The sequence below is a fragment of the Cydia splendana genome, chromosome 27 (assembly GCF_910591565.1).
Source record: "Cydia splendana chromosome 27, ilCydSple1.2, whole genome shotgun sequence".
In the NCBI taxonomy this organism is placed as follows: domain Eukaryota; kingdom Metazoa; phylum Arthropoda; class Insecta; order Lepidoptera; family Tortricidae; genus Cydia; species Cydia splendana.
In genome coordinates this window covers 8543543-8555608 of record NC_085986.1, presented here as the reverse complement: position 1 = coordinate 8555608, position 12066 = coordinate 8543543, and the positions used below count along the sequence as shown (strand labels likewise).

At 39.1% G+C, this 12066-nt stretch overlaps 1 protein-coding gene across 1 annotated transcript in view; it reads left to right on the top strand.

Annotated features, from left to right (window-relative positions):
* Positions 1–231: 231 nt before the first annotated feature.
* Positions 232–12066, top strand: part of LOC134803803 (glycogen [starch] synthase) — a 43121-nt gene continuing 31286 nt past the window's right edge. Inside the window, exons 1-3 of the mRNA XM_063776639.1 lie at positions 232–501; positions 7282–7426; positions 10547–10624. Coding sequence (XP_063632709.1) covers positions 7288–7426; positions 10547–10624 — 217 coding nt within the window. The 5' untranslated portion in view covers positions 232–501; positions 7282–7287. The remainder of the gene's footprint in view (positions 502–7281; positions 7427–10546; positions 10625–12066) is intronic.

Below are 12066 nucleotides of genomic sequence, written 5' to 3'. Positions count from 1 at the left end.
TGTGTATGGTAAAGATGGTCAAGCAAATCTTGTCAGTAGAAAAAGGCGCGAAATTCAAATTTTCTATGAGACGATATCCCTTCGCGCCTACTTTTTTCAAATTTGCCGCCTTTTTCTACTGAAAACTTCGAGCAACACCGGCTTCCGACACATCGACTGACAAGATCTACTTGACCATCTATAGGTACCGAGCGCAAGCGCCATTTATTAAAAACAATCTAAATGTAAAGTTAAGGAGTATGAAAAACGCCCCAACGCTGTCACATCAAGGTGACCTTCAAGTAAAACCAGTTTGACGTTTGCTAACCTATAAAAACTATTTTCATTTGGATATTCTACCCGCGAAGTCATATATCCCGCACCCGAATTTACGTAAATAAATTCCGTAATACCTCTTACAGTGCCAACTCGCTTCCCACCACGTTTTACTTAGTGTTTTAAGTGATAAAACTGTGTAGTAACTCTTCTTGCTGTCGGTGGTAACTTGCGTGTTTTTAATAGGTAAGTGCAGATATATATGAGATGTAATGCCTCACAACGACGCTGCTTTTCATTCACGCGGCGTGGTTAAAAATAGTTTTAAATATCTTCCGGTTTCACGACGTAATTTGTATAACAAAACATTGCTTCGATTTACATTACTATGTATTCTGTAGGTCAATATAAGAGATAACGTATTTTTTTACGTGCGTAATATTTATCAGACTTGTTTCCGCGTTCTATATTCTCGACAGAATTTATTTTATTGTTCAATTATTATATAATTTATTATCAGTTTTAGTTGGCTGGCTGTTGGGCTGTTTTGCTGCCGATTTTTTTTCTATATTTCGACAAAATTTGGTGGACAGATATAATGCCCTATTTTGTACAATATAAGCTCCGTTTTGTATGTCCTAAAAATACAAAAACATATGGATTTTCATAATACAACAGAAAATAATAGTTGCTGAATTTATTCAATAAAAAGCTGTATTAATTAGTCTTGCAGAAAAGAGAAAGTCAATAAAAAAGACATTCTCCTCAGATCGTTAATTCTTGTTCCTGTAAATAAAAACCTTGCTAATCTTGGATATAAAATATGCAACGAGATGTTCTTGCTGTGCTCTGTTTGAGAAACTTAAGGGTTCCATACCCAAATAAAGTGTAAAAAGGGGACCCTCTTACTGTGACTCTGTCGGTCCGTTCGTCTGTCTGTCTGTCACCAGGCTATAACTCATGAACGGTGATAGTGATTTCTGTTGCTGCTATAATAAACAAATACTACAAGTTTAAAGTCTGTTTATCTAACTCTGCATTAACTAAGTGTGGCAGTGCTACTATGAATTCACAGAAACTTATCATGTCATATATTCACAGAAACTTATCAACCCTAGAAAACACTTCTTGCAGAAAGTGTGGTAAATGTGTGGAACTCCCTACCAGAAACTGTTAGTGCACGGTCGGTCAACACTTTCAAAAATAGACTGGACACATTTTACAACTTTAAAAAGTGCAAAATAAAACATAAGATAAGAAGATAAGCATCAAGAGCTGCTAGTGTATCAAATAAAATAATAAATAGTAAATAAAATAATAATTTGATTTATAATGGCACATTAGACACTGTCACTGCAAAGTTTGTGCAGTCATGGCTTGGTCAGACTCTATAATGATTTTTCTTATAACAGCAAACTGGGTACAAATATGAAATTTTTAGGTCCTGTCTTGGTATACAATACTGCCCTTCTAAGCCAAAGAGCGCTATCTCAAAAGAAAATTCATTGCTAACTTATACTTTAGTTTCCTATTACTGAGAATTCCATTTTCAAAATCTTTTGTTTTTGAGATAGCGCTATTCAGCAGGAGGGCAGAATATTTAATCTTGGTTATAGACATCGGTTACACGCTAATTCTGGCGTCAGTTCAGTCCATCAGTCTTTTCAGACTGACGGGAGAGTTATCGTGTAACATGCAGACTGATGGACTGATGGTCTGGACTGATGAAAATTTAAATTTTTTGAAAATATTTGTCAGTCCATTTTGAATGACAGAAAACTGATAGGAGACTGATCGTGTAACCTCTTTGTGTTATTCTCGCGTCAGTCACCGTCCATGCAACAATGGAATGATGGACTGAACTGACGCCAGAATTAGCGTGTAATCAATGTCTCTATAACAACCATAATCCATCAGTCCCTTCAATGTCATTTTAAACGGACTGTACATGATAACGGTTTGGAAATTTAACAAGTATGAAAACTTTATTCATTTAGAAAAAAAACTGGCCAAGTGCGAGTCGGACTCGCGCACGAAGGGTTCCTTACGCAAAATAAATCACGTTTGTTATATGCGAGCCCCTCTTAAATATTTATTTTATTCTGTTTTTAGTATTTGTTCTTATAGCGGCAACAGAAATACATCATCTGTGAAAATTTCAACTGTCTAGACAGACAGACGGACAGAGGAGTCTTAGTAATAGGGTCCCGTTTTTATTACTCTTTGGGTATGGAACCCTAAAAACTATGAGTATTTATCCTCCTTGCAAATATGTGTGGCTTTGGATAACTATAGTTATACTGTTTATCACATTAATAACGGCAGATAAGGCCGAGTTATATGCCGTTACATAATCAAAAACAAGATAATGGAATTGAGAGTGAATAGAGTATCGATAACATAACATTTACAATAAAAGTGAGGAAAGGTTAATCAACTTTGGATGCTTACTATTTTCAAAGTACTCTCTTGAATAAACAAATAAATAAATACAGATCTCTTCTTCCTCGCGTTATCCCGGCATTTTGCCACGGCGCATGGGAGCCTGCGGTCCGCTTGACAACTAATCCCATGATTTGACGTAGACACTAGTTTTTACGAAAGCTATACTGCCATCTGACCTTCCAAACCAGAGGAAAAGTTTCCTTACGATGTTTTCCTTCACCGAAAAGCAACTGGTAAATATCAAATGATATTTAGTACATAAGTTCCGAAAAACTCATTGGTACGAGCCGGGGTTTGAACCCGCGACCTCCGGATTGAAAGTCGCACGCTCTTACCGTTAGGCTACCAGCGCTCTTAAAAAGTAAATAAATAAATAAATAAATACAGATATAGTGCATAATTGTTTTCCATCGTATTTTCTCGGAAACGTTCGTATTTGTCATGCTACTTCATTCAACCTCAGTACTTTTTGTACCGAGACTGACTGAATTAGCAAGACACGTTCGTACGTTTCCGTGAAAATACGATGGAAAATAATTATGCACTTCTGTAAATACAGTAGGACAATCTTACACATATCAACCTAGCCCCACAGTAAGCTCAAAAAGTCTTGTGTTGTGGGTACTAGACGATAGCAGTTAGCGAAGTGGTCGCGGGCCGCACTTTGTTAATATTTATGACTTTACCAGGGGTCTCTATTGTTTCCCAAATAGTTTTAAGTCATAATGTATTGTTTGTCCGAATTTTCGTTAGTCATAATTGGTTTTTCTCAGAAACGCGTAACCTTTCAGGATTGCCATAAAACAAACCTAACCTAACCTATCTATAGAATAACCTTACGAAAATCCTGAAAAGTTAACGGTTTCAGTTTTATGACTAACGATAATATGACAAACAATACATTATGACTTAAAACTTTATGGGAAACAAAGGGACCCCCTTTACCAGACATTGTCGTTTGTCAATATTACATACAAAATAGCCAGGGAGACTCGCGGGCCGCAAGTAAGAGGTTGCCGACCGCTGATATAGATAAACTGGTGACCCGCCCCGGCTCCGCACGGGCAAACTATACTTAATCCACCCTCAAGAATCACTCTATTGGTAGGTGAAAACCGCATGAAAATCCGTTCAGTAGTTTTTTGAGTTTATCGGGAACATACAGACAGACGCGGCGGGGGACTTTATTTTATAAGGTGTAGTGATAAAATATCGCCTATAAAATTCTATTTAATCATCAATGCAGAGTGCCTACCGCGAACCACGTTCGACTTGTTGCCTCTCTGTCGCTCTTGTGAATTCGAACGTAAGTGTGACAGCAAGGCAACACGTTGAACGTCGTTCGCGGTAGACCCTCTGTTCACAAGAATCAGAGAATTGCGACTGGTTAGAGGAGAACATCCGACGAAAGCATTTTTGCCCAAGCAAAAACGGATTCGCTAACTTAGGTCAATAAAATATTACTTACAAATAATTACTAAATATTTTTTATACTTACCTGACTTACCTACAGTCAGCAGCAGAAGTTGCTAAGCGGGCGAGGTGTTCAAAATTACCTTGACACGCTCTTATTCCCTTAACAATAAAGTCCGACTCGCACTTACTGCTGTGGCGCAACGACCCGAAGTGGATCTTGGCCTCCGACACCAAAGACCGCCATGTTTCTGTCCAAAGCCGTCTGGACGCCCTAGGTACAGCCTGGAGAGACGAAGTGCAGAAAGACCTCGATCTCGGCGTCGTCAACTGGACAGAATCGGCTTTGAACAGAGTAGTTATAGCATGGCCGACTCGCACTTGTCCGGTTTTTATTTAACCTACTTATGCTATTAGCATTAGCACAGAATAAATAATAGTACTAGGTACAAAACACTCACTCTCTAACAAAACGCGTCTGTTACGATCAGCACAGATATGGCCGCTAGGTGGCGACAGCGCCACGTGCGGCTTATGGCTTTCCCCAAAATTGGTGTGAAACGGATGTACTTTTAGCTACCTGTAGCAAAGTGACGAAATCGCGGAGTGAGCCACGCCTGCTATTAGTAAACTCCCTAGTACCTATTCGTGCTACAATGGTTGGTTTTTATACTATCATGCGATCATCGGCCACGCACGGTTTACCGCCGCGATAAACCAACAGACGCAAATTATATGATATTACCGTGATAAAGCGAGAGACGTAAATGATAAGATATTGTACACAGATACATTTAGTTTACGTCAACATTCACGTCGTCGTCCGTCGTCGACGTATTTTCTGAAAAAGGCTTCTATTTCCGCTATAACAACAAATACTAAAAACAAAATAAAATAAATATTTAAATGGAGCTCCCATGCAACAAACGTGATATTATTATAACACTTTAAACTCTCGCGTTTTGTACACATATTTAATTACACGAAGGTTATTCAAGGTAAAAACAATGAAATTATATCGCGGTAGACCCGTTTGTGTAATTAAATACTTGATATTATTGCCGTGTTTTGTTTGCGTAACGGTACGGAACCCTTAGTGCGCGAGTCCGACTCGCACTTGCCCGTTTTTTGCTGACAGACGCACGTAAATGGATTATAATTTTACACTTGACTTCATAGATAGTCATCTCAAACTGTCTTATCACCAATAGACCGTATAGAAAATGCAAATAACATTGAGGTGTAGGTGAGCTAAAGTCCATGAAGTTAACATACATAAAAAATGACTTAAGTAAATAATGAGACTGCAAATCTTACATTGTATTGGCGCGAGGCGTAAATGTGTCGTTTATACTTCCGATGTAGCCCACAAGATGGCAGAACCTATGTGCAGTTGTACACATATGTTTCCGATTAAGGTCACAAGATGGCAGACCCTCCAACACGCACGGTCCCTATATATCTAAATCCTAGGAATCGTAGGAAAGCGATATATTTAGTCAGATGTTTGATAGAAATTTACCGTTCTATCAAGCCAGTTACCCATTCAGTTATTTCATTCCGCCATTGATAAAATATTCGAACGATTCGCGCAAAGAGTATAAAATAATATATAAGATTCGCGAGTGCGATCCTATATGCATGCGTGTACGCGTGTTTATACGAATGTCACAGGCATAATAAGTAGTTTGTTTATATAAATACCTAATCGTATAGGCGCCGTGTGTGATATTCAGTGATATGATAAGAAACCATGCCTGTAAGACATTTCATAACCACGCATGCGTAACTATATCTATAAGGAGCTTATCTATAATTATATACCTACATCAACACGATATTTGGTGTTACTCAACAACTTTTTTACAAGGTTTAATCATCTGGTTATCTTATACTCATGTCATGTATTCGTACGAGACATTGTAATGTATTATGAATGTATAGGATGTGTTGGAGGTGTGTCTCATATCTGTCATATCATAGTGAAGTTAAGAGGAAAGGATGCCTCCATACAAATGTAGTCCCAATTTTCCTTTCTGGATACTATTAACATTATAGTATGTAGGTAACCTACAAGTAGCGCATAATTATTTTCCATCGTATTTTCACGGAAACGTACGAACGTGTCTTGCTAAGACCTATTACTAAGACTCCGCTGTCCGTCTGTCTGTTTGTCAACAGGCTGTATCTCATGAACTGTGATAGCTAGACAGTTGAAATTTTCACCTGATGATGTATTTCTGTTGCCGCTATAACAATAAATACTCAAAACGAAATAAAATAAATATTCAAGTGGGGGTCCCATACAACATACGTGATTTTTTTGCCGTTTTTTGCGTAATGGTCGCACTTAGTCGGTTTTTTTTCTGTATTGACGTAGTGGACGTTAATAACCAGATTTTGGATATTCGCCAGATCTTGCACTGTTATGATTTATACATATTTACTTGCACGTACAACCGCACTTTCAACCCCCATTTCATCCCTTGAGGGGATGAAATCCGGGATAAAAAGTAGCCTACGTCTTATTCCAGGATGTTAAATATATGTGTGCCGAATTTCATCTAAATCCGTTTAGGCATAATTGAGTAACAAGTAACAATCATGTAAACATTTCCTAACCAGAGATATATTTACTTACTTACCTAACATTTTGTTTCTGTATTAACTTCTTCTCATATTTGAACTTAAGTTAACTGCCAAATCTTATACCTTTAAACAAGCAATTCTTTTATATTTATTTATAATTTATATATATTTCGGGGATCTCGGAAACGGCTCTAACGATTTCGATGAAATTTGCTATATAGGGTTTTCGGGGGCGAAAAATGGATCTAGCCAGGTCTTATCTCTGGGAAAAAGTTTGCACGCATTTTTGAGTTATTATTGTTTTCCGTGCAAAGCTCGGTCTCCCAGATATTTTGATGGCAACACTTTACATGAAATGTTTTTGGTGGGATTATGTTTTCCGTGCAAAGCTCGGTCTCCCAGATATTTTGATAAATTATTGCATGAAGAATACTCGACTTATGGTCATGTCTAGCAAGTATTGTCCTAACAAAATAAAACCCTAAAATCTAACAAAAATCTAAATCCAGGCCACGGAATGGACCGTGGCCTAACGGGGCTTCTACAGAATAAAACTGAATCTAATTCCTTCTCCCACAGAGCACAATGTCGCGCGACAGGACCTCTCGCCGCTTCTACCGCTCGGAGTCTACGCACGACCTGCTTTCCTACTTGGACAAGGGGCAGGCGGCCAGCGATGAGAACCGGTGGACTTTTGAGACGGCGTGGGAGGCCGCCAACAAAGGTACCTACCTACCTGTTAGCATAGACAGAATAAATAATAATACTAAGGTACAGAAGTTTCAATGTCTAACAAAACGCGTCTGTTACGATTAGGACAGATATGACCGCTAGGTGGCGCAAGCGCCACGCGCGGCTTATGGCTAGCCACCAAAATTAGTGTGGGACGGATGTACTTGTAGCTACTTGTTGCGACGCGGCGAAATCGCGGAGTGAGCCACACCTGGCATAGAGAAAGTGAAGTAAGGAACGAGTGGTAACTCCAAACGTTAGTTTTCTTACCAAAACGCGAGTTATTTCGTAGTCGACATCTAGCGTCAAGTAGTGGATTTATCAGTACCGCTACTTGACACCAGGCGGTCAGTTGTAAGTTGCGTTCTCGCGCGCGAGTCCATACCAGTTAGACATGTGTCGTTCGCGAGCGAGTGATTCAAATGAACTGTATCTTTTGATTGAACTAGCTCACTCTTCAACTCAGTACAGATTTGACTAGCTCATTTCGCTCAGTAACTCTTTTATATCGGTGTTACTTGCTCGCTCTTTCCCACTCATGATCGAATGAGCGGGCCCAGCCAAACGAGTGAGACGATGCGGAGTGACGGTTTCGGAGCGTTTCGGATGAATTCGGAGGGTGCCGGGAAAACATGGCGGGATCCGTACCGTGTGATTTGCTTTCTTCGTCGCACTTATGGCTGTGCGTATTATATAACCATCCCATTTACGCACTTTTATGTACAGAGTACTGTTGGATGTCGAGAGAGCAGACTACGGCTGTCGTTTGTTGACCAATTTTAGTTTAAGATTTAATTGACGGGCTTAGGTAGTGTAATTAATGTAATGATAGTCTAATATTTTTATGAAATGTACACTATATAGTATCAGATTTTCATCATAATTGCCAATCTAGATTAGAGGGGTTTATGTTTAATATGAGGTACGTTTAGGAGAAACTTTGTTTTTCCCTCGTTTTATTATTAACCTAAAAAATCTAGATTGACAGTCCTAAGCCTGTCCAAGTATGAAGGAAAATCTGCTTAATATGTATATTGTAGTAAATGTATGTATAGTATAGCTTATATAACACTAATAATGCATATTTTTTAACGATCAAGTGCGTAGGTAATACAAATCAAACCAAACAATTCAATCAATCTGATTGATTGACATCTCTCTCTACTCACTATTTAATCTACAGATCTACTGAGCGAAATGAGCTAAATGAGCTAAATGAGTGATATATATCACCGCGAGCGAAAGATATGAATCACTCTTTTCAACTCAGTGAACGATTATGCGCATCTCTAATACCAGTGTTGGCCGAAAGTTAATCCAAATTGAAAATGTTGGCCATTAACCATTATAAATTGAAACCGTAACGGACGCTTACAGTTTACGATTCAATTTATAATGGTTAATGGCCAACATTTTCAATTTGCATTAACTTTCGTTGCTTTCGGCCAACACTGGTCCATACTTGAAGTCGCGCCAGATGTATTGAGTCGCGCGCGAGAACGCAACTCATGCTAGACCGACAGATGTCAGAAGTATTGCTACTGACGAAAAATGTACTCCTAAAACAATTTACAACTAATATTATAAGCAGAAAGATTTGAAAATAGAGTTCCGATTAATGCGGTTATAATATTAGGTGAAAATTGTTGAGCATTAGAGTTTTCATTCGCCGCGACATTTATTGTCAAGTAGCAGTACTGATAAATTCCACTACTTGACGCTAGATGTCGACTACGAAATAACTCGCGTTTTGGTAAGAAAACTGATGTATGGAGTTACCATTCTTTCTTAACTTTTTTTTTTCTATGATTCTATTGATTCATAACAAGCATCCCTCGCCACGCATCTTCGCACATCGCCACGGCCGTCTTAAACTATGCTGGGGCCCTTGGGCACATAAGAATTTGGGGCCCTATTGGAAAGTAAAGAAAGCTAATTTAACTAACATTTTACTACTATGATCTTCTATTTATTATGGGTAATAGAATATACTGTTACTGTCTGTCCTTCGGGGCCCCCTGAAGATGGGGGCCCTGGGCACTATGGGCCCCGTGTGCCCTTATGGTAAAGACGGTACTGCACATAGCTGGTGGAAACGCAGCCTACCTATTTAGCTGACTACATTTCCTTACCCTCGTTTGTACCTGTTACGTTCTAATACCTTCATGAGACATCTCAGTAACATAATACGGGCATTGTACTTGCTCAAGACCCTTTACGAAGACAGGGGGATAACCAGTTTAGGATTGTCTTACGACTTGTTTCGGAAACTGGGTAATATATTACCAAAGAAAATAGAGTGTCAAAGTAAATTATGATGTAGCCACTGTAAATTTACTGCCATCTTTCGACAAAAGATGGAAACTGTTAGAACGCCATTTGACTTTGATCCTTATTCTTTCACTGATATGTGTTAATCTGTTAAATATTGAAATTAACGCCATCTACCCGACTGTAGGCCAAAGGTTATGGCGCCATCGCTCGAAAAGATTACACCTAGGGTTGCCAACTTTTTTTTGGTGGAATATAGTATTTTCCAGAATAAGGCACAAAAATATAGTACATTTCAAAAAAAATATAGTACTTTTAGATAAAATACTAAACATGAGTGTAATATACGTTTAATCGGATATATAGTATTTTAGCGTACTATATATTATATAGTATTTTTCCAAAAGTATATAGTACAGAGAGCCAAAATATAGTACAATACTATATAATATAGTACGGTTGGCAACCCTAATTGCACCATACCTTTGGACTACTCTTGAGTTGATGGCCTTAATATTAATATTTAACAAGTTAACACATATCAGTGAAAGAATAAGGATCAAAGTCAAATGGCGTTCTAACAGTTTTAATCGTCTGTCGAAAGATTGCGAAGTCAGCTGCCACGTTACAGGCTACACTAGTGTGGGGCCACAGGATACCTAATGATATTTGTAAACAAGGTTATTTTCAAATAAATATTATTCTTATTCTTATTAGATGGCAGTAAATGTACTGTAGCTACATAATTTACCGTGACAGTAACTCTCTATCTATAACTGGGCTATGTGATTAAAAACCGGACTAATACTAATTACTAATACCTTAATTATCTTTGTTACAGTTGGTGGCATCTACACTGTGATTCGGTCGAAAGCCTATGTGTCTGTCGAAGAGATGGGAGAGAACTATTGTTTGCTTGGTACGTATACACGATACCACAGGTCTGTGAGTGGAAATTACTGAAAATCTGATACAATACTCTGTATCTTTAGGTATTTAAATAAAAGTAAACAAAATCTGCCCTCAAATGGCTCCTTAAGCCAGTTGAGGGTAGATGAAAAGGTTACTCGATCAAATAATGTAGGTTAAAGTCAGGTCGTTCAGTGACAGATCCAGGCGGTTTTGTAGTTGGTCAGTTAACCAATAAATGTTATAACTACCCGAAAATGTACAAATTGTTTGTTTATTTTTATTTAAATACCTAAAGATACAGACTATAGAAGAGATAAGTTGCATTAGGGCGTCCGCTAGCTGGCGCTTTGCACGGAGCGAGTTAACGAAAAATAGTATGAGCATTGTTAACTGGCGCGGACGCGTGCGACGAATTTTACCTACAATGGCGCTGATGGAGGCGCACAAAAAGCAACATCTGAACATTGTAGAGGGGCGGGGTACCAAAGAATAAATACAAATACAAATGCATTTATTTCATTACTTTTTTTACATCTGTTCTTATGAAATGAAATGAAATGAAATGAAATAATTTATTAATAACAATAGTTACATGTCAGATATTACCATGTTTGGTATTATACATAATTTATACATCAATACATGTTCGCAACACTTTGGCTTATATTAGAATAGGTAGGTTAAAGAATTCTTCATAACTATAAAATACGTGAGTCTCGAGCCACATTTTTAATTTATTCTTAAAGCCCGCGGTGGTAGCTGCTTTTCTTATACTATCAGGCAAGCGATTATACACGCTAGGTCCCACAATATGGATCAATTTCGCTGATTTGGCGAGTCGGTGTGTTTCGACTACCAGCCTATTTTTATGTATGTTACTGCGGAGGCTGTACCTGTCGTTAGTACCTTTACATTTAAACCTGGCAATATTTTCTCGCGTGAACACCGCAATCTGATGTATGAACAGACATGGGAGGGGAAGGATCTTAATGTCCCGAAAGAGGTCACGTGCGGGGGCATCCGCTGCCTTGCTGGCCATAGCGCGGACAGCTCTTTTTTGCATGGCGAACACGCGTTTCCAGTCAGCTGCGCGGCCCCACAGTTCCACGCCGTATGTCAGAAGCGAGTGCACTGTGGCAAAGTAGCACTCTCGTACCGCAGGTCTTCCGGCGGTGAGCGTAAGCCTCCGCAGCGCGAAGCACGCGCGCCCCAGCTTGCCGCACAGCTCGTCGATATGCGCTTCCCATGTTAAAGCGTTGTCCAGCTGAAACCCGAGGAGACGTGTGCAGGTCACCTGCTGTATAGGGGCACCGCCCGCACACACTCTCAGGGGTGAGCTGGCGTGGCCGTTCAGTTTGATCGTCATGAAGGACGTCTTTTCCTTATTAAGTGCCAAGCCGTTTGTTCGGAACCACTCGTGCAGCTGATTCATTACGTTATTTAGTGCTC